General features: G+C 42.2%; 1 protein-coding gene across 1 annotated transcript in view; it reads right to left on the bottom strand.

The window, feature by feature from the left end:
* The window catches only part of LOC148540651 (piezo-type mechanosensitive ion channel component 2-like), a 149,597-nt gene that overhangs the window by 57,681 nt on the left and 67,847 nt on the right, over nucleotides 1-24,069 (bottom strand). The window contains exons 20-27 of the mRNA XM_088442911.1: nucleotides 16,284-16,488; nucleotides 15,961-16,062; nucleotides 15,500-15,665; nucleotides 14,523-14,766; nucleotides 14,157-14,253; nucleotides 13,906-14,068; nucleotides 6,875-6,964; nucleotides 1,340-1,449 (exon numbers count right to left, since the gene is read on the bottom strand). Of these exons, the coding sequence (XP_088299037.1) occupies nucleotides 1,340-1,449; nucleotides 6,875-6,964; nucleotides 13,906-14,068; nucleotides 14,157-14,253; nucleotides 14,523-14,766; nucleotides 15,500-15,665; nucleotides 15,961-16,062; nucleotides 16,284-16,488 (1,177 nt within the window). The remainder of the gene's footprint in view (nucleotides 1-1,339; nucleotides 1,450-6,874; nucleotides 6,965-13,905; nucleotides 14,069-14,156; nucleotides 14,254-14,522; nucleotides 14,767-15,499; nucleotides 15,666-15,960; nucleotides 16,063-16,283; nucleotides 16,489-24,069) is intronic.

The raw sequence follows: 24,069 nt of genomic DNA on the forward strand, positions 1-24,069 counted from the left end.
AAAGGTTTATACGCTAGATGGAACTAAATATTCCAGCGATCTCATATCTCAGCTCTTCCTAACTTTAGAGACAGTTATACCTATATTATCTAAAGAACAATATTCTGGTGTGGATAATTCTTTCCTCCTTTCAGAGGCTGTCATGGTTCTAAAAATGTACATTGATAGGTTGGCAATTTTCCTAATAGGTCCTTTATGATACCAGGCCTGTGACAAAGCAAGTGATTGTTAGACTTCCTCTGTAATTCAGCAGACATATATTAAAGCAGCAAACCTGGTCCTGCAAATTTGAGAACATAAAAGGCTGGGACCATCAGTAGACACCCAGTGGTCAACAGTGGAGACAAGGAGTATAAGAATAGTGAATTTAAAGTAGGGCATGAGGAGGTAATTTGTGGCCTTGGTGTGGGCAGTTATGTGTAATAAGAAAACCGAAAGACAGAATGCAGCAGGTCTAGGAATGAGTGGGTTGCAAGAAAGGAAGTGTGGCAGTTAACCACCACCCACTAAAAGAGCTTGCAGGTATACAGTATGGGAGGAAATATATGGGGCGGTAGTTAATGAGAGATGTGCAAGTGAGGGTTTTTTAATAAATGGGGAGACCAGCACATTCTTGAAGGATGAACGGTAGGTGCCAACAGAGACAGATAATTTGACCAGGTGGGCAATGTGGGAGCATGCCACAGTGGGAAGGATCAGAGGAGATGGGAGGGGTTGGGATCAAGTTGGCAGATGAAGGGATGAGAGGAGGACCTTAGCCCCAGAGACAAGAAGTAGGACAATGTTAGCTTGCCTAGTAGGGGAGGAAGGACAAGTGAGATCTCATGGCGGATGGACTCCATTCTGGAGGTAAAGTGCACTGAGGGAAGGGGGCATTTGAAGAAAGTGAAGAGTGGCAGGGTTAAAGGACTTGGGAAGAGATGAAGGCCTTGAAATAGGACTGTTTAGTGACAGCAGAGCTATAGGATGACAGGATGAACTTAAAGTGGTGGAGGTCGACAAGAGGAGATCACCAGAAGAGGGTGCCAAGGTTCGGGAGGGGATCATTGTAAATTGATGGTAATCGTTGGGGCAGAATAGTCAAGGAGAGTTGTATGGGTATGGTCATAGAGAGACACAGCATGGTCAAGGAAGCTTGAAATAGTGAAGGGGGAGAGTAGAGAATCTATAAAGAAAGTGCAACTGGTAAGGTCAAAGGAGTCAAGATTTTGCCTAGTAAGAGTGTACACATACATGAATGTTATTTTTTTCTGTGTTAATGATATTATCCTACTTATTTAGATAAGATACTTTCCTGTAAGTTTTCAATTTTGCACTAAGTCTTAAGACTTGTTTTCACCTTTGTCCTTCGGTGATGGCTCAGAAGTGTCCTCACCCGTACAGCTTACACTTTCCTTCCTCACTTGCTCTTCATTTGTTGCTTTCTGTTTAGATTTGATCTGCTCCATCCTGTCAGTTTTAAACAAACAGATTAATATATTTGTAAATAAAATGCACCAGGCTCTCTTACTTACCACTGTAAAAATTAAGTATTGTTTATTCCATATAGCCGTTGAACTTTTGATATGTGTAGTTAATCTCAGAACAACATCTCTATCTTTTTACAGTCGGAGCAATCAATCTCTGCCAAGATTGACATATATTATTAAATAGGACATAAGTGTAATATTACACAACACATCAAATGAAGTTTCAGATGAAGCATTAGAAAAAAAATAATGGGATTGTTATAATTCTAATCTCTGACAGTGGACCATGATGATATAGAGCCTCTAATATAACATTGGCACTTTAAATAAATCCAAACAGAGAGAAACGAGATCAAGAGAAAAAGAGAACACACATATAATGCCTGAAAAAAACTTAACTCAAAACATAGGTAAAAATACTAAATTGTGGGAGCTCAGTGTTCCCTGCTCGGTTCAGAGAAAAGGGTTTAATGCATGAATAAAATGCTCCCTTTCAATCTGTGGGGACCCTGGATAATGGGGATGTCCAAAAGGTGATAGTACACAGCACCTTCTAACCCAAACTGATGCCCATGGGAGCAAAACATTGAAGTTGTAAAATTTTGAAAATATATGCACAAAGACCATGCAGGCAAAGGACACAGGTGCAAGATGAATTTCCATACTGCTTCAACCAAAAAGTGCTGAATGATCTGGAATAAAGTGCCTTCACTTTGTAAGGCACAAGTTTCCTTGCCCCAATGTAACATGGCGTCATTGCAAGGGAGCTCTTAGTGCCTCCCTGATGGTTGATGTAGGCCACCATGGTGGCATTGTCTGACTGACAATGGGCTTTCACTACAAGATGAGCATTTAACACTGACCCTAAAGGCAGCATTGAAGACCAAAAATACCCAATCTTACATGCTGGCATCTGTTGTCACAATTGTCCAGTTTCTGTAATGTGGTCAGGTGCTATTGAGACTTGTACTATTTTGAGAGCATAATCTTTCTAAATATCCAAGGAACTGTAAATAATAATTAATTGATGTCCATGGAAAACATGATTTCATCATGTTCTACTCTGTTTATAACAGATCTCAACAATTCCTTTTAAACTTGTTCACTCAAATACGAGCGTTTAGGGTTTTTAAGCATAAAATTGGCTCAAAGGAACATTTTGGTTTCTGAACAAAAAATTGTTTTGAATAAAAGCGGTTTCCCCTTCTTATCATTTTGGTGATTTGACAAACAGTAAGGCATTGATAGCTTCTTGCAGAGCCTAGCACCTTACCCAATCCACAAGAAGGCTGATGATGAAAATATATCTTGGTGGAGCTCTGCAGAAATAGATGATATATATACCTCTATGATGTCCCACGCACAGGAATCTGAAGTGGAACTGAACTACTGATCCAGGTAGAAGCAGCTGAGCCCCTTAAATAGCCGCTGCCAAGTGAATTTACTGCCTCAATGTAAACAGACTGTCTGAGAGTTTAGCAACTGTGTTCTTAGTGGAACAAGCATGTTTACCTCTATGTAGTCCCTCATAAGGGGCAGAGGACTACTTTCTTGGTCCCTCATTGTTTCTATTATGGGCAGAATGAAAAAACAGCCTCACACTATAGGTAAATTCAAATTCTAATCACTTTATCCAGCTCTGGGACAAATAAGAAATTGCACAAAAATGTAACAACTCCAGAGTCTTCCTAGACTCAGAATATGTTATACAAGTCTTGAGCCGTAGAGTCCAGTAAGCCGAACCCACCAACGCAAAATTTCTAGGCCTCACAGATGTGTTCAATCAATGACAACAACTGGGCCTCCCTGACTTCAAATACTCCAAGAGTTGCTCCAACTAAAGCAACAAAAACTGATGTTAAATGTATCCAAGGGAGGCCCAAGCTTCTAGGTAAATAGACTTAAGGATAATTTCTACTTATCTATCTCTTGTATCCTTAAAAATGCAGCATATAGGACCTGAGTAGTGGTGGCCTTAGAGCCTTTTTCAGCTTAGGATGGAATTGTAAAGCTGCATGTAAGTAGATTTTCAATTCCGTCCTTGCAATTATGGTAATGCTTGGGGGAAAGGAGTTTTGGGGCCCGCACAGGATAAAGACAGAGAAAAAGAAACACCATCCCTAGTAGTTGTATTTACAAAATGGGTGGTGTAGAAGTATTTTGACGTTACCAACTTAAATAAAGACCAACGTGCGCAATATTGTTAAAGTTTCCGGAGTTGGCGGTGCTCCCCATAGTCGGAGAAATACAAAGTATTATGCTTAGAGAAAAGAAGACTCTTTGTTGGGGGCACTCTAGTGATACATCTTAATAGAATTTAAAACTTAACATTTATTCTTAATTTAAATAAAATATAAATGATTTTACAACACAGTACAAATGACAATTTTCTCTACCCATAATAAATTATGGTAATGCAGCAGATGGCATAAAGCCTCCTGCATGCATTACTTATCCGAGCTGCATTGTGCAACACAGCATTGGATAATCTGCAAGAATATCGGCTGGCTAAGTGACCCATGGGGCCATGCAAGCCGGCCACCACAGATGAGGAAAAGAGGCCAGGGAACAAGCAGGTGAGTGACAGCTAGGTCTCCCTATTGTGGCCAAACTCGGGTTTGGCTAGACCTGCCTAGAGGCGCAAAGTCTAACCCACTTGGTGGTCTTCACCAGTGACCCCTCCAGTCGGGATTTGGGTTTCGCTGCACCAAGTGGGCAGGTCGCGTCCCTCTGGACAGGTACCTGGGAATGGCAGAAGACTGGATCTATATTAAATGAATAGAATATAAACTAATACTAAAACACTGGAGATGAACTGAATATGGGAACACTGTAGATGAGCAGATACTTGAATACAGGAGATGAACGGAACACTTGAACACTGGAGATGAACTAAATACTTAAACACTGGTGATGAATGGAATACTTGAACACTGGAGATGAACTTGAGAATGCTTGAACACTGGCGGTGAACTAAATACTTGAACACTGGTGATGAACTAAATACTAGGGACCTAATTCAGACCTGGTCGCAAGCGCTGAGCGCTCGCAACCGGGTTGATGTTAAGGCCCTGCGCACATGCAGCGGCCGCACTGTGTGTGCGCAAGCCCCGGAGCAAGAGAGAAACTCTCTCGCTCCGGAGCTCACTACAAAAGGGCCGGCTGTCGATGTTGATTGACAGCTCAGCCCATTTTGTAGGCAGGCGGGGGGTGGCTACACAAACTGAGGCGTTCCTAATGGAATGCTTGCCATTTTGTGGGCAGCCACACTGACATAACCAGTGATGTCAGTGGGGAGCTTCCTGCTCGATCAGAGCAGGAAGCTCCCTGGGGCTTGCGGTTGCCGAGACCCAACCTTAGGGTCTCTTCGCAAGCCCCGATGGTCGCGATGGTCTTGACCATCACTACCATCACCCTGGTCAGTCGCTAAGCTGTGGGTGGTAACCCACAGCTTAGCTAGCGAGCAGGAGGCCGCACTAAAAAAAGAAGCGGCCGCCCTCATTCAGAGAGAGCAATCGCTTCTTGCGATTGCCTCTGAATGAGGGCCTAGATCCTAGTCGCAGGCTTGCTTGAATACACAGCAAATGTACTGGGAATTGTTAGAGGTCCAGGTGCCGATTTGCACAGAGAAACACAGAGGAAATGGACACAGATATGTACTGGGAATAGCTAGAGCTCCAGCTGAAAGCTAACTAGCAATTAGCACCAAAGCTGTCACCACAGGAACACAGGGAGGTGTTTAGAAAGCTCAGCAGCACACTAAAAGACAACACAGGGACACAAGAAACGCTGCAGTTCTGTGAGAGCTGAAGTAACACGCAGGGAATTAGCATGGAAGCTAATATAAGTACCACTGGTGGTCAGCGTGAGGGCTGCAACAACAAACTGTAGATTCTTCTTGGAAAACACCAGAGAGCACAGTAATCACTGGAACAGCAAAGTTGAGCAGCAGTTACCTGTTCCTGGAGTCAGACTTAAATACCCCTGGGTAGCTGGTCATTGGATAAGAGGATCAGCTGAATGACCACAGTACTACCATTGGGAGAGACCAGTCAGGTGATATGGACCAACATGGCTGTGCCCATGCCCAGCATGCCAGAACAAGGACACATGCACGGAAGCCCTAGCAGACCCTGGGGAGAATTCTCAGTCACCACTCACCTCCACTCCCAGCAACTGAACACCTAAGCCCAAGGACGTCGGCGCGAAGGTGAGTAGCAGCCGATCCCAGGCCGCATCCTGACAGAGGGAACTTTAAACAAACCTTACAGGAACTTAGCCAGGCACTGTACCCTAAACACCTAAACAAGGGTTGCAGCTAAGGGACAGGATAAGACCTAACCATTGCATAGGAGGAATCGCTTAAGTTTAAATTATTTGGGCTCAGAAATAGTCAGCCAAGGACATTGCTCAGCCAAGTTCTGCCAGTTTGGTGTAAAAAGCCACAGGTGTGTGAGCATTTGCCACCAACCTTACAATATGCATCAAGGCGTTCCTCCTTGTTTGTCCACTGGGTAATTTACACTGACTTTTTAAACCATTATAAAAAGTTACTTAAGAATCACCTCTAGACTACATGGAATTGCTCCCTTTATCACGCATGAAAGATTAGGAGTAAAAAAGACAGATATAGTACTGTTGAAAGTAAACACTGTTTGGCAGACACAGACAATCAGCAGATAGAAAGAAACCGCTGAAAACACTCATTTCAGCTCTGCTACCTCCCTGCAACTGGAAATTATGGAGTACAAACTTCTGAAAAATGTTTACTTCTGGTGCTCTTTAGTTAGAGAACAAAAGCCCACCAAGGGGAAGGTGCTACTCTGCCTACACCTCCCCCTATGAGCCCAGCATGCAATTTAACTACAGCGGTGGAAGGAAGGCCCACTTCCTGTGAATTGATGCCTGCCCTTGTAATGGGCAGACTGCACCTGACCCGGCCTTCTGCGCAGACCACAACTGCAGGGGTTGATCACTGAAATCCTCTTTTTTCCCAGTAATGAGGAAAGATACTCAGTTGGCTGCTCCACTGGTGCAGGGTAAAGAAATGCTGTACCTGCTAGATGGTTTGGTACAAAGCAGGTCGCTACCTGCATCAATAATTAGAGAGTTCTCTGCAAGGGAAGTGGAAGTGGAGGTTACTGGAAACAATGTGTCCTCAAACTGCGCAAGGTGTTATATAACAAAAAAGTGTTCTGCCTTTTTTAGGACAATTATAATAGTTAATAGACAAGGAGTCTTCTGAAAAGCCTTGAAGAATACATCAGTCCCCTAGTCATTTGATGGACACCACTGATCCAGAATATTATAATTTATTATTGAATCTACCACTAGTGGAAAGACCAGTCTCAGATCTTACACTGTAGATACAAACACATATTTTGCGTTAAGTCAGAACCACTTACTGTTTCTTCATTGCCTGAGCACATTTTTTCTCTTCTTCTAGACGGACAGCAACCACTTTCTTAATTTTTTCTTCAAACAGTTCTGCTCCTCTAAGTGTTTTAACAAAGAAGAAAAGAAAAAAAGCAGGAAACATCTTTATTATCATAAAGTAAATTATACTCACTTTGGTAAACAGCTACCCATTTTATCTTTAACACTGGTAATATTTACTGTTAACTCCATCAGGCACAGAAATGCTTAAAAGTTAATGACTAACCTTGAGGCATACACAATGTAAAATTTGTAAAATTGCTACTGACCACAAAATTTTATTTGGAGAAAAATATATTGCTGTAGTGATTTCTATGTCTGTCTAGATCTACAAACTCATGCAATGCATGTGACTGTGGTATTTAAGACCTTATATGTATGTTATATGGATTTTGCGAAAAATTAAATAAAATCAGAAAATATAAAAAAAAAGAATAAATAAATTTAAACAATAGAAATTAAAAAATAAAAATGTAAATAAAATGAAGATTACAGTGAAATAATATAAAAATGTAAGTACATTTAATTATGTATAGTTTTGATTTATTTGTTTTTATTCTTTATTTTTATTGGTATTTTTGTTTTTATTTTAGTTTCCACAAAATCCATATGTTTTATTTAATAATTATTTTGTATAACTTATATTCATTTTATTTCATTTCAATTCACTTAATAAGATTTTACTAATTTTCAATACTTATAATTTTACTTATTCCACTTTTCACTATCAATTGGGAGGGGAGTGAGGGGTATTTATAATATATAATGAAAAAAGAAACATTTAATTTCTAATAGTAGTCTTACTGGCACAATTTAGTACTACAATATATTTAATATATGCCATTTGTATTTAACATTTCGGATTATTCTTACAAAAGTGCAGACATTTTGGGTACTGAGCTAGTATAACCTATCAATTCACTAATTACATCTTTGTTTATCAACTCTCAGTAAAGTAAACAGAAAATGGAGACATTATTTACCCATTCAAATGTAATTTTAATATAAAGACATCTGATTTATTCATCTTTTATCTCAACTACCCTTTGATATTAGAACCACCAGAGGATGCGAGTCTATAAGGTGATTCTGATATTACAGGGTGGTTGGAGATAGTAGAATGTGTGTGGAGGATATGAGTCTATGGGCTGGTATCTTCAAGATTTGTCATATTGGAATGAGAAATTGTGAAGATCATTTAGTGTGCACCCACAATTGCGCACTTCCGTGGGGCGCATATAAGATCTGGTTGGCCGTTCTGCATGGCCAACCACCCACAATTGTGCGCTCCCATGGGGTGCATATGAGATCTGGTTGTTCATATGCAGGGCTGTGTAGTTTAATGAAGGATGGAATGAGGTATTGTTCCGTCGTTCATTAAAGCACATAGTGTGTACGGGCAATTTTGGATGGTCCGGGCATTATATCACATAGTGTGTAGGGCAATCTTGGATGGTCCAGGGTGAAGGGAATTTGCCCCAACCATCTGCATGATTGTCATCATTTAGATGTGTACACGGCCTATCTCCAACCACCCTGTGATATCATAACCACATGATAGACTCACATCCTGCACACACATTGTACTATCTTCAACCATCTTATGGCACTTCAATTATTTTCTTATACCTTTTGATAGCTAATTTTCTCACACTTTTTTTCACTCATTCTTATCTTTTCAGTCACACCTCATTCTTCCATACATAAATATCTAGTATTTTCCATCCCTCTCTAAACATCTATACTGTATATTCGCTTCTCATCTTTTATCCTTCCAGTATCATATTTAATCAATTGTTTTTTTTAATTGTTTAATTTTTCCATGCATCCATTGGGAAACAGTGGAGTCAGTAAAAAGTGGAAAAGACAGGCTGGGAACTACAAAACTCATGCTACTTACCCTCTACATCCCAGTGACTGCCTAGGATACTTCAATATTAGTTTAGTGCCCGCTAGGAGCCCGTTGGGTTATTTTTTTCTGCTGTATTATTTTCTTGTACTACTACGGAAACCTTTTAGCTGCAGTTTGAAGATTGTCCCATGTGGGATGGGCGAATGTGGGGACCGGCCACTGCCGGCACAGGTAGTTTCCAGGACGCTGCACCTCCAACCATCAGGTCTGGATGGGCACTGAACCATGCACCGGAGGTGCAGCATCAGAGTTAAGTGGCTCATTGCCGCTCATGGAGAAGGGAGTGGGAATTACAACTGTGGTTCATCTCCAGTACTGGGTTGTACATGGGGGGAGATAGGTGGAGGATGCATGATGAAAAACAGGTGGTTGATCTGTGTAGTGCAGCCCCATACCTGGCATGGAGATGGCTGGAGGGGGCCATTTAGTGGATGACTGTACTCTGCTGTGCTGGGCACTGGGAGAAGTACCATCCTCTTAGAATTTCTTCTTTAGTGTGATTTCTAAGATCAGGAACTGTGGTAATTTTCAGGGAGCAGCTGGCAGCAGCAACTCATTCCCCTCCCCATGTGCCCTCACATCTACGAGAAAGTATTTACTGAGGTGTTTTGTTTTAGAAATTATTGCCATATTATCAGTAGTATATAATACTGTTTTACTAGAGCTGTGGGTACAACATATAGTATAAGGGGCGGAACGGAACTGCTGCGAATGTCCAGTTGCAGCAGCTTGTTCTGCTAAGTCTGCTGTATGTGTAGATCTGAACTCAATCAGAGAGACCAGAGAGCAGTTGCCAGTAAGAAGAGATGGATGAAGGTGAGAGAATGTTTGCTTATGCTGGGTACTCACTTTCAGATATATTGGCCGATCAATTGATCGGCCAATATATCATGTGCCCTTCGGCCAGTGTGTACCAGCAATATGCCTGTGAACAACATATCATGTCGGCTGTGCTGCACAGCCGATGGCAGATATTTCTGTCTTTTGTGCTGTATGTACAGGTGGACAGCCGACCCCCTATACACTTGCTGCAGAGGCCGTAGGGAGTGGGGCGCGACGGGACCCACAGCCAGATGACCGATAATGGTTGTTCAGTGTGTATCAGTCGATCTGCAGATATATCTTTTAGGAGTGTACAAAGCTTTAGAACAGGGGTGGGGAACCTTTTTTCAGCCTTTCCTGTTCCTCCACTCTCAACCACCTCCCTCCCTCCATGGCCTTACTACTCCACCACTATGCCCACCTGGCTCTGCCTGTCAACTCCAGGGCTGCCAAGAGAAATTATGGGCTCAAGTACTGCAACATCCTGTGGGACCACAGCATGTTGGGCATGTCTGCACCCATTTGTGGGTGGGTCTAGCATGTGAGATGCACCCATTCGCAGGAGCATGGCATAGCACCCAGCAGCTGGGACTAAAGAAGTCACTACTGTATTAGGATGGCTGGACAGTCCCATAATATATCCATTTTTTATCAGGATGTATTTAGATGCTAAAATGTAACACACAATAATTAAAGTTCTACAACTTTATTTTGTACATCTCTCATGTAAATAACGCATAATCAAAATATATTTTCTGTCATAGAGATAGAATAATGAAGGACTTAATTTTGACATAACATCAGGGCATCTTAAACACATACATTCCGCTGCTTGTATCCTAACCCACTACTCCAGGCTCCTTCCTCACTACCCCATCTGTGTCGCCCCTGTCAGTCTGCCCCTCCCCTTTAGAATGTAAGCTCTCATGAGCAGGGCCCTCATCCCTCATGTGCTTCTCCTCCCCCTACTTCTAGTATCATTTACTCCTAACTCCGCACAACACCTGGTTGCTCATGTCCTGCTGCTTGTGTTATGCAGCTATGTTTATAAACCATGTCCTTGTCCTACATTGTTTTGTATTACTATTAACTGTTTTTCTTGTGTGCTCATTTATGTACTGTGTAAGGCGAAGTGGAACCTTTGTGGCGCCATATAAATAAATGATAATAAATAAATGATAATAATAATACTAATTCTGCTGAGGGCCATTTTGATATATATAACATTATTCGCAGGCCCGGTGCAGGCCCGGTGCAGGCCACGCCCCCTCCATGTAATGTCACATGGGAGAGGGCCACAATCGTGATTACAGCAATGCCCGGAGCATCCTGAGGATGCCCCGGGAGCTGTAAGGGCAGTGGTGTGACCATCTTAAAGATGCTCCAGATGGCACTGCTGCATAGATTCTGGCTGCAGGGTGCCATTCTAGGAAACTGATAGCCAGATGAGGCTAGCAGAAAGAACTCAGAGGGCCAGACCAAATGATTCCGTGGACCTTATATGGCCCCTGAGGTTCCCCATCCCTGCTTTAGAATGCTCAGTTCTGTCTACTACTGGTTATATTATGCATGAATATTTATTATGGGATGTTTAACCTTTTCCTGACCATTTATGTTATTTATATAAGATAATGATGTTTAATACAGAAGTTTGTTTATTAAACTTTCTCCTTCAGCTTATAAAATAGACCAGATAGAGGATTACAACTGAGCGCTATGTGTATATGACTAATAGTAATGTGGCACCTGTGAAAAAAAGAAAAAAAAAATTGGTTAAAACAATTTTGTTTATAGCTCCTTTTGGAGAATTTTGGTGGATCCTTTCGTGGAGTGGACTAACATTTCCGCCCGCAAAAGTGGATGTAAACGGTCTCTCCCTACCTTACCCTTCCTGAGACCAACCGCTCCGTCTCCTCCACGTGCGATGGTTCCGGATGTGGTGATGGTTGGGGAGTCGGAGAGCTGAAGCCTGGCCTTGGCTATAGCTCTCTGTAGTCTCGTGGCGTCTGGCCGCGATCGGCCACTGGAGATGACGTCACTTGAGACAAAAACGGGCGGCGTGTACAGTTGACTGTAGATAAATAGTCCAAGGAAAATCCACGATCTCCACCTGTTACCTCCAACGCGTTTTGTGCGCTTGCGCACTTTATCAAGGATGGTATATGATCCACCAGTGGTGGTTTAAATAGCGAAAAAACTTTATTTAGAAACCGGAACTTCCTCCAGGAAGTGGGTTAAAAAGGCGGTATTCATGTGCTTTTCCTCCATATTTTTGGATGGAAAAGTAATTAAGGTGCCACAGCAGAATGTTTTCATATCAGGCTTCAAGAAATGTTCATAAAATATTGATTTTATTTAGATCATCATAAAACGTACAGCCATCGACGTTTCGGTCCAGTCCAGGGACATTTGTCAAGAAATGACAAATGTCCCTGGACTGGACCGAAACGTCGATGGCTGTACGTTTTATGATGATCTAAATAAAATCAATATTTTATGAACATTTCTTGAAGCCTGATATGAAAACATTCTGCTGTGGCACCTTAATTACTTTTCCATCCAAAAATATGGAGGAAAAGCACATGGCTACCGCCTTTTTAACCCACTTCCTGGAGGAAGTTCCGGTTTCTAAATAAAGTTTTTTCGCTATTTAAACCACCACTGGTGGATCATATACCATCCTTGATAAAGTGCGCAAGCGCACGAAACGCGTTGGAGGTAACAGGTGGAGATCGTGGAATTTCCTTGGACTATTTATCTACAGTCAGCTGTACACGCCGCCCGTTTTTGTCTCAAGTGACGTCATCTCCAGCGGCCGATCGCGGCCAGACGCCACGAGACTACAGAGAGCTATAGCCAAGGCCAGGCTTCAGCTCTCCGACTCCCCAACCATCACCACATCCGGAACCATCGCACGTGGAGGAGACGGAGCGGTTGGTCTCAGGAAGGGTAAGGTAGGGAGAGACAGTTTACATCCACTTTTGCGGGCGGAAATGTTAGTCCACTCCACGAAGGGATCCACCAAAATTCTAGAAAAAGGAGCTATAAACAAAATTGTTTTAACCAATTTTTTTTTATTTATTTTTTTCACAGGTGCCACATTACTATTAGTCATATACACATAGCGCTCAGTATTTATTTTATTACTCTTGCCATTTCTAATTGAGCAGCTGAAAACACCAGAGCGCGGTGGTACATTTATTTCTTTACAAGAGGATTACAACTGCCTCACCCAGAACTGAATACACCTGTGCACCAACTAGGAGGTCTAGAAAACATGCAATGTTAGGGTTCCCTGAGAATAGGAAATAACTGCTATAGAGCATGTATAGTATGAAATGGCATTTGCCTGCAGCTTCGCTCGCGTGGTTGTCTATCATTGATCAGCGGAAACTAAGTTTACAAAGACAGTAGTGGCATCTAATATTGTGATGTATATTTTATACTGTAAACATTGATCACAAAATGTCTTTGTAAACAATATTTGCAGTTTTTACTTCAGGGATTAACACAAAGAAATGCTTGGAGCTACTAACTCGTGAGCATGCCATGTAAAGCTGCCCATGGAGAAGCAGCTGATCCTGAGATCTCTGCAACTTGTTGATCGTCATAGCAAAGTCGATGCTAACAGGAAATTGCAGGCACTTGAATTGAAAAGGAAAATTGTTGGAGATGTCTCCTCTGCACCAGATCGAGTTAGAATCTGTGCCTCAATTAGGTCCTCTGTAGAGCAGTGACTTTAAGTCCAGTTTCATTGCATGTTGCAACATTTTTAAATACAAAGATATATATATTTCTTTGTATTTAAAAATATTGCAACATGCACTCACATTTAAAGTTACAACTTTCTGGGGTGCTATATACTTTGGATTGTAGAATGGCACCCACAATCCATACTGGCCCTGTACAGTATATGTCTTATGTATTACATAAACTTAACTTTGTTTGAGCATTGTATAACTTGTTATGGGTTAATTATGCCATCTGCATGGACTGGCCACACCTTTAAAATTAAACATTTGGAAACAAGTTTGCCCCAGATAAGTACATTTTACATTGGTCTTTCAGACCAACCAATGGAACAGTCATGCATCAGCTGTGTCACTTGGAAATACCTTTAATTCATAGTAAGCCTTTTATTAAAAAATTGCACTTGAGAAAATTGATGCAAATTTGAAGAAAACCCACCTTGTGGGACAGTTAACATCTACAAAAGTCGTGAATACAATTTCTATATAGATAAACGCCATAAGAATGATATGATACCTTGAAGCCAAGAGTTTAGAGGCTTTCAGGTCTGCCACAACATAAAGAAAGTAGTAGCTGGAGAATATACGGCGCTGTATTAAAAGGAATGTAAAACAGATTGCATCCCACACAATCCCGGCTTCATTTTCAGGCAGCTCGCACATATCATCAGAAGGGATAGCTGTAGAGAGAAGGCAAAATTAGACCCTTCTGAGATCACGCACACAATGAAAAACAGTCAGCATTTTAGAAGACCAGCAGAATCTTACACAGGTCATATCCCTTGATTGTACAAAACATGCTAAACGTCTGGATGAGCCAGCAGTTATTCTTCATCAGTTTATTAAGGTAGGCACACGCCCCAATCTGGTGGAATAAAAAAAGTTATGGATATTATTATTATTGCTGGTATTCAGTCAAAAGAGTTGAAGCTTAGAATATCTTTTTACGTTGCCTTCTACTCTCCAACCAAAAACAAAAAACCCGTCTGACCACAGCTAACATCATATATAATAATAATGGAACACTTAAATGTTAAAAAAAACAATGCAGATAATAGGGATCATCACATTTTTTTTAAATGTTATGCTACCTTTCAGTGGACCAACCCAAAAAAGCTGATTAACCACACATACCGACAGAAGGTTTTTCATGGTGATGACAAAGGCTGTATAGGTTATGAGATAGTCCCAGAGCTTTAGAATATGACGGACTGGCTTCAAAATAAGACTGCCACCGAACAGCATGAAATGGAAACAGGCCATCAGGTATCCCATGCATAGTATATTTATGCGGGTCGTTCCAGTGATGAAGATCAAACACAACACAAACCAGAAGTGGAAGCTGAAAATCACCACTTTTGCCATGTCCAGGTAGGACCTGCATGGAGTAGACCAACAATATGTTATTGAGGTTAGCAATCCTCACAAAATGAATGAACATAATCAGTGGAGGCTCCAGAGGTGGGGCTGCAGCACAGTCCAAAATTCAAATAGGGAAGCTACACCAACTGCCAGTGAGCCCCGGGCTGTTTGTCAGCGTTTGAAAAGGCAGTTGGTATGACTCCCCTATTTGAATTTTGGACTGCGCTGCAGCACCACCTCTGAAACCACCACTGAACATAACATGCATGTCCATGTTTTGCTGACTATAAAATAACAAGCTGAAAATAAAAACTGTGTTTCACAATATTCAAATTCTCAGCACCGGATATTGTCAAAATAACTACAATACTAGAAAAACGTGTTATCCAGTATAGAAAACACCTACAATAAGAAGGTCATCTACACAACCTTATACCCATGCTCTGCTAAGTCTAATACATTAGCATAGGGACTGCACCCAACTGACATATTTTCTTTTTATAGAACATTGGAGCTATGGCCCTTTTACAAATTGCAATTGAAGGGCAACACCATCTTTAGTAGAATCTTCATTCATCATGTAGTGAGAACTGGAACCTCGTCCCCTTTAAACTGAAGCAGAGGCCTGGCACACAGTTTTCAGCTATGGCTATATATATTTACTATGGTTGGTTAGATATATGATCAACAAAGGCTACATTAAGGGTAGGGTTATCATTTAACATCTATATTTACTGGTCAGTACTCACTTGCAATGGATAAAGTTGGGTACAGGGCTATACTGGCTCAAGTCTCCTGGATCCAAGTCCTTGCTAATCTCAATGTTATCACCAGCCAGCAAACGGACACAAGCCAAGTTCTCATCCTCAAACACCTGCCATTGCAGAGAGGCAAAGAGCAGAAGCAGCGTATCGTCTGCACAAAAAATTCAGAAGGATGTGACAAACTAGCATGCTTAACATTAATGACACGTGTAATCTTTGTATTTATTTCAACCACACAACATCACTAAAGTAGGAGTAAGTAGTAAGGAGTAGGTGTAAAGAGTATCATTACTATCCAGAAAGACATGAGAAATCTATAATAAATCACCACTAAGGTAATAGTGTGCACATAATGAAGAGTAGATAACACAGTAACTATTTTGCACATGTTCAAAGAGGGAACAGGACTACAGTTGGAGAGCCATTGTTGTACTCTATTTACGTACAAAGCAGAAATCTTGGATCAGGGCTTTTGGCAAAGTCTGGAAGGTAGAGCCACTTGATAAGGTTGGAATTGGGTTTCAGTTGCAATGTTCTCCATGGATAATCTGTACCAGAAAAGTATTAAATCATTACTGGAACATACAGTGTTAGGGTGGTCAAATGTGCAACAGTGTTGGACTGGATAACTGTACAGGGTGTCAGCAGTGTTGTAGTGAATCATTACATACGGTTGCAGCTGCAATCTAGTGGATATTTATACACTGCATCAGCTGCATTGTATTGTAGTGAATTATTATACAGAGTGCAAGCTGTACTGTAGTATTACCTGTGCAGAATGCTGGGGGAATGCCAATGCATAGTAGGTACTGGACAGTCATAATACTGGCTGTAAAGCAGCAGTATCTAAGCCAGACCTCAGCGATGGTTTTTCTACGACGCAAGTATAGTAAGTAAAGCAGCCATCCAGCATGCAGAGCTGCATAAAAATCCATCCGCTGCCCAATAACATTTACTGCGATGACTAAACACATCTGAAAGAAGGAGAGTTTATTTCACATAATACATGCATCTATACTCTAACATGGTATATAGGAGATTTAAAAAATAGTAATTTGAAGAGTACATTTTAACATTTCTCCAGTGAACCAAAAGATAACAGAATCTTAGTATTTATATTTAATCATTTTCTCATAGTCTTTTTTGGGACACTGGAATAATGGGGTATAAAGTGCCCATAGGAGTTTGGACACTTCAAGAGACAAAATATTAAGAAAGGCTGAGATCCTTCTACCCATATCACCTAGCCAGAGACAGCAACTAGTTAATAGACACAGCCTGCACAGAGGGAAACCATAGAGGCAAGATAAAAATGGTATAATGTAACATTCTCGATTAAAGAAAACATGTCAACAAGAACAACACCAGAGTGCAATGGGTGGTAGTTCCGGTGTCTCTGACATCTACTAGGGGACGCATGAATGATGGGGAGATAACACAGAACTCCCTGAGGACGGGAGTATTTTGAAATAGCAGACTGTAAAACCTTACACCTAAAGAGGCATCCCTAGACACAAAATTATGGAACCCATAAATGTGGATAGATGACCAGGAAGCAGCTGTTCTACAGAGACCCGATGCTCCACTGTCTAGGAAGCACTTACAAACCTGTTGGAGTTCGCTTTCACATTATCTGGAGCAGTATGGACTGCACCTCTATAACACTGATGAATTACCAAGGTAATCCATATGGAATAAGTCTGTTTAGTTGCTAGCCAACTCCTCATATAGAACAAAAAGTTTGTCTGCTTTACAGATATCAGCAGTTCTAGACAAACAAATCTTGACCACATCCAAATGAAAAGGAGACCCGTTAACAGATAATTTTGGAACAACAATGTTCTGGTTTCATTGGAATTTAGCTACAATCTTTGTTTGGAAAGGGAGCTTGTTTGCAGTACTCCTCTGACATAAAAAAACAAAATAGGGGTTTGCAAGAAAGATCTTCCAATATGGAATATTTTCTTGCAAAGGACATTGCTAAAAGAAAGGCTTATTTTCAACAAAGAAATGTAAGACAGACTATAAGGATTGAAAGGTGAAATGGTGAAAGTTGGAAAGCTGACAAGACGGAATTTAGATCCCAATGGAGGTCCGTAATGTGGCTGCACGTAAATTTTAAAACTCCAGAATTAGGGATAATCTTCTTTGAAAATAAAAGACTACAACTCTAAGAGAGATTCTCATTCCAGAATCTAGAACTTTCTGTAAAAACAGAAATAGTCTAGTGAGTTTAAAAAAACTAAGTGGAGAATTCCTTATTTACACACCAAGTTATATATATTTTCCACACTCTTTGGTAATTTTAAGACAATGCGCATACCGCTTAGACCATACTCTGCATCACTGAATTTACCAGACTTCAATATCAGGGCTTCAGCAGCAGTGCTGTTAGAGCCTGTTGAGCTGCATTTTATGAAAAAAAAATAGCCCTTGAGTTAGGAAATTCTGTTTTAACAGAGATCACCAAGATGGACATCTTACCAATTTTAGACTCTTGTTACCACACTTTCTTCAGGCAACTTATATCTAGAAGTTAATTTCTGCACCTTTTATCTTTACCTTTTTTTAGAACTCTTAGTAACATTGGAATTCAAGGGAATAGATAAACCAAATAAAATTTCTAAGGAACTGACATGGCAATGAAAACTGCTTTTGGATCTCTGGTTCTCGCGCAACAACCATTTACCTTATGGTTCAACTGTAATGCCATCATATCTACATCCAGTTGAACTACTTTTGGACAATTTGTTGAAAAATGCCCAGGAGAAAAGACTATTCTCTGGGATGAGGACTATTCCTGCAGAGAAATTTCACTTCCCAGCTGTCTACTCACCAAAATAGACTGTAAAGATCACTGAAAAAATGCTCTTCATCCAACAAATTATTCTTTTGACCTCACTAAATGATTCTTTTGATATTCCTAAATCCTTTGACCTTCCATCTTCAAATGTTCACTGAATACATACCTTTTCACTCAAGCATACCATCTCACCTAAATCTCTAATCTTCCCTCCCCTGACCTTTTTTTCTCCCTCGTTCACCCTCCAATTTTCAACAATCCACTTAGCATTTAAACTCTCGCAGGCAGGGTCCTTCATCCTCTTGTTCATTCCACTATCCTTGCTTCCAGTGCTCCTTGTCTCCTTCAGTGACTCTATCTCCGTGTGCTCACCATTCACTGGGTACAGTCTCATTGAGTTATGAACTGCCTTCCACTCTACATGAGTCACCTTTTCATGCTTATCTGTATATAGCGAGTATCCCAACTTTCGCTCCATCCACATACTGCCTAGTTTGTCGGTCATTTGCTTTGTGTTGTTCCAATGATATGACAGATAACATTTACTGTAGTACTGATATATCTATTTTCACTGTTACTTGTATATTGCCTTTACGGAGCTGCAGAAACTGTGTGGAATCTTAAAAATAAATAAACAATTAATAATAATAACTCATTGCTCCTACTTTGGTGATTCATATATGCAACTGCAGTAGCATTGTTGTACTGATATGTTTTTGGTCATCCACTGAGAAGAGGTTGAGAGCATTTAAGACCACACTGAGTTCCAGTATATTACTTGGTAATATTGATTCCTGTTGCCCCCAAAGACCTTGAATATGTTGCTGATGGATTACTAGCCCCCAGTCAGTTTGGAAGGGACTTTGAAAGTTCTAAAATGTATAGTCCCAATCCAAAATTTTTCTCCAGTCCATGGTGGAAGAAAACCACAGGTTCCTGAATAGGAGAAAATGGGTCCCATCCAGGTATACAGAAATCATGCTGGATGTTTATCAATAACTTTTTTGATCTGTCTTTTACCACCCCAAGCTTGTCTTCCTTTTTTCTGTCTTCCACAGATATCAGAAACTGACCTCTTCTCTACTAAACCCTCTTCTTTCCCATAAGTACCAAAGGATTGACATTAGTTGATTTAGGTCTACAGGCATTAGCAGGGAGAAAGGTAATTTTCCCTCCTGAGGCCTGAGAAATAATATTTTCTAATTCAAATCCACAAAGTGATCCACCAGTAAATAGAATGACCTTCAGAGGGCTCTTGGATTTTGAATCATGGTCCCACGCTTTCAGCCAAAGAGTTTGCCTGGCTCCAATCGAAGACACCAAAATACTAGCAAGCAAATATCAGACTTGTAACTAAAGTAACATCTTTAATGTATTCAGATGCTTTCTAAATACGTGTAAGTAACATCGATAATACAGAATATTGTTTATCAGCCTGAATAGCTACTATAACTTTTCTGACCATGTTAGGATAGCTTTATTATACTAGATGTGCCAAGATCTGCATCCCCCCTGATAGTTAAGAAGGGACACCGAGGACAAATTTTCCTCAGATTAAGCCAAATTTTGACTGACCAGCTGAAAAATGTATACTGTGGTCAGGGGCGGATTGGGAACTTAAAGTGGCCCTGGAAAATTTTCTGAAAGTGGCCTCACGTAGGCGGAGTCAAACAAACTGTAGGCGGGTCAATATAGAAACCAAGGTGGGGTTATCTAATCCCTTACCCAAACATCAATACAATACAGAGATTATATATGTGACCACAATACAATAAAGGCAGCATCCATGTGACTCCAGTACAGGACTGATGGCATCCATGTTGCCGCAATGCAGGACAGGCAGCATCCGAGGGACCGCCATACAGGACAGATAGCATCTTAGTGACTACCATACAAAATGCACAGCATCACAGTGACTGTCATACAGGACATAAAGTATCTAAGTGACTGCCATAAAATAAAAACATTTAGTGACAGCAATAAAATGCAGACTGCATACTAATGTCCACCATACAGAACAGACACCATACAGTAACTGCCATATAGGACAGACAGCAACCCACAGGGCATCATAAAATATATGTAAGAATCCTCCAGCTGCTGGGTCTCTACATGCCCAGGTATTGTCCAACATATGCATGAGATTCCCAAGAAGCAGCACCCTATCCAAGGTCTGTGTCTGCCAGGTTGTGTGGGGACCCGCAGGGGACAAAGCCAGCTTATCCGTTGAGGACAACTAATGGGCCTTCTCCAGGAAGCATAGAGCCTTGCCTGGATTCTGGCTTTTGATGGTGCTCAGGGCAATGCCTATACAGCAGTGCGCCTCATTCTGGTTTGATACCTTTGTGGAAGGAGTGGTTCTCCAAGGAATGTTTGGGTGAGAGGAGGAAGAGGCTATGTAACTAAATGGCCAAATGCTCCCTATGATATTAAAGCAGCTCCCAATTTCAATTAGAATAGACATAGTAAAGTAGTAACAAAGGATAGTGCTGTGTGTAGCTGAAAACAATAAATAACACCTATGAAAATGAAATTAAATGCTAAATGTAAGCTGTGTGATACTCAAAGTAAGACCTAAAATACTAATTGCAAAACATAGACAACACAAAAAGAGATTTGACCCTACCTTTCCATAGGTCATTCTGTGGTGTGTAACGGATCACAGCTTTTTGTCCGGCTGCTGTTCACTACCGCTCCGTTTCTGTCGATCCCCAATGGCTGATGGTAGTGTGGGGATCTTACATGTTGCTGGTGTCCCTAGATGTCTGTGCATTCAGTGATGGGGGGAGGAGAGTGAGTGAGGGGGTTACAAGGGCACTAGCAGTGTTGGAGGGATCAGAGTGAGTGAGGGGATTTCAGGTGGATGTGCAGTGATGTGGAAAGCAAAGTGAGTGAGGAGATTACAGAGGGATTAGCAGTGATGTGGGAGCAGAGTGAGTGAGGGGTTTACAGGGGGACTAGCAGTGATTGTGGGAGAAGAGTGAGTGAGGGGATTATAGAGGGATGTGCAGTGATGGGGAGCACAGTGAGGGAGGGGAGTACAGGGGGATGTGCAGTGATGGGGGGAGCAGAGTGAGGGGATTACATGGGGATGCGCAGTGATGGGGCGAGCAGAGTGAGTGAGGGGCTTACACGGGGATGTGCAGTGATGGGGGGAGCAGAGTGAGTAAGGGGGTTACATGGGGATGTGCAGTGATGGGGGGAGCAGAGTGAGGGGCTTAAATGGGGATGTACAGTGATGGGGGGAGCAGAGTGAGTGAGGGGGTTACAGGAGGACTAGCAGTGATGGGGGAGCAGAGTGAGTGAGGGGATTACAGAGGGATGTGCAGTGATGGGGGGAGCAGAGTGAGTGAGGGGATTACATGGGGATGCGCAGTGATGGGGGGAGCAGAGTAAGTGAGGGGATTACAGGGGGATGTGCAGTGATGGGGGAGCAGAGTGAGTGAGGGTTTTACAGGAGGATTACCAGTTTTGGGTGGAGCAGAGTGAGTGAAGGGGTTACAGGAGGACTAGTAGTGATTGAGAGAACAGAGTAAGTGAGGAGATTATGGGTCTGGAGGGGGAGGATGGGTTGGAGTGATGGGGATATTCCCAGTAAGGGGATATTCATCTTACCACCCCTACTCCATGAATAAAGTCAAAGCGAGAACCTGTCAGACGTCTGTGAGAATCCTATATGCAGACTGAGGAGCCCCTCAGTCTGCATGTAGGATTCTCACAGCCCAACAAATGGGAGGATGTTACCAGAGATAAAAAATAGATAAAATTGGCAGGCGTCTGACAAGGTCTCGCTGTGACATTTCTTGACGTTGACCAGAGCTCACTTCTGTGTATTGTGTTCTGTGTTCCCGGCGGCAGTTGTAAATGCCAGGAACAGAGAGCGGGTTGGCAGTGGTCGTGTGCGTCACTATGGATTGGCCAATAGCAGGTACATCCCCAGTGACCGATGCGGAGCGCACTTCTGGGTGGTTCTCTCGGTTCCTATCAGCAGTGGTAAAGGCTGGGGAACTGAGAACGGGTTGGCAGTGGGCATGTGTGTAACTATGAATCAGCCAATAGCAGGTCTGGGAGGCAGAACAGGGATGGGCTGCTCTTGTAGTGAGGTGGCTGGTCCCTGGGGAGGAGCCAGCCACCAGGAAGTGCAACGATAAGCCGGAGCCAGCCCCAATGAGAGAAAAACTTTAATATATGTATGTAAAAATACTAAATCTGCTGCCAGCAGCCCCTCGAGCCATTGGCCCACCGGGAAAGTTCCCGCTGAAGTGTATTGCCAATCCGCCCCTGACTGTGGTCTATTCCACACCAGTCTGTCCATAGGCAATTTAGATTGACGTTTAGAACAGTCAAAAAATATCACTGATGTCTCCACACCAGAAGAGACTCTGGTGCTGATCCTATTATCTGACATGCTTAGCGAAAAGGAGGATAGAAACATATAAGTGTAGAACCCAAACAGAGAACGAGAGACGACTACGACTTTAAAAATAATACAATTTACAAGCAAAGGGCTCACACATACTTTAGTCTGGCTAAGAGATGCAGAGGAGCTGGAGCTGTGTTTTCTATGTCCTGTCAACACTAAGAGTGCTTCTCAAACACTGTGAACTAAGCAGCAAATTCAAACTAAAGGCTCAATCTTATTAGGTGCGAGTTGTGTCCTGCCAGCCGTTCTCAAGGCAAATTTGCACTGCGAATTACATTTGCAATCCATTTCCAAACTTGCATTGATTTTTCAGAGGAAATGTGTTTTTTTTGTGCGCAGCCCCCTGAGCAGGTGAAAAGATAGGGAAACACAGCGAGGAACCTATGCTACACCCACACCTGAATAATCATGGACTTGGTGGGGTTTAAATAGTGTAATTTGGCCAATAAAGACATGTCAGTTTCCAGGTGAATTTCTTTAAAAAGCTCAATAATGGAATAAATTATGTGGAACACAGGGCCTGCTCGCGGCACGTTCGACCAGTGTGGTCGAACAGGGGAGCCACCCTATAGAGGGCGCACCCCACTCAACTGTACCTATTTTCTGCGGAATAGTCCCGCTTTTTGGGCACTGCCCCACTGTTCCACCCACGGGCCAAAGTATCCCACTGGTGGTCGTGAGGTTGGGCACCCCACCGCTGCAACTGTTGTGTGGTGCCGACCCCGGAGAAGAGGAATCCATTCAGTGCCAGGAGAGGGCTGGTGGCAGCCCAGCTATTGAAGGAGTGCTGGGCTCGCCCCCAGCCTGACGTTAAATGGGAGGCATGCCATACGGGCATGCCATACGAGCATGCCCCAATTACCGATATTTTGGGGCGTGGCCTGTGATACATAGGCCACACCTCCTTTTCAGACGCGCAGGGTAAGGGGGAGTTGTGGTCCCTCTCTGCACAGGGCGCGGCTCCTACTCGAGCTGGCTCTGGTGGGACAGGTATGTGGAGGTGTAAGTGATGTGGGACATGTATGTGGAGGTGTAAATGATGTGGGACATGTATGTGGAAATGTAAATTATGTGGGACATGTATGTGAAGGTGTAAACTATGTGGGGCAGGTATGTGGAGGCGTAAATGTTGTGGGACAGGTATGTGGAGGTGTAAATGATGTGGGACAGGTATGTGGAGGTATAAATGATGTGGGACAGGTATGTGGAGGTGTAAATGATGTGGAACAGGTATGTGGAGGTGTAAACGATCTGGGGCAGGTATGTGGAGGTGTAAATGATGTGGGACAGGTATGTGGAGGTGTAAATGATGTGGGACAGGTATGTGGA

This window comes from Taudactylus pleione, unplaced genomic scaffold (genome assembly GCF_031769625.1).
Source record: "Taudactylus pleione unplaced genomic scaffold, aTauple2 ptg000018l, whole genome shotgun sequence".
NCBI classification, from domain to species: domain Eukaryota; kingdom Metazoa; phylum Chordata; class Amphibia; order Anura; family Myobatrachidae; genus Taudactylus; species Taudactylus pleione.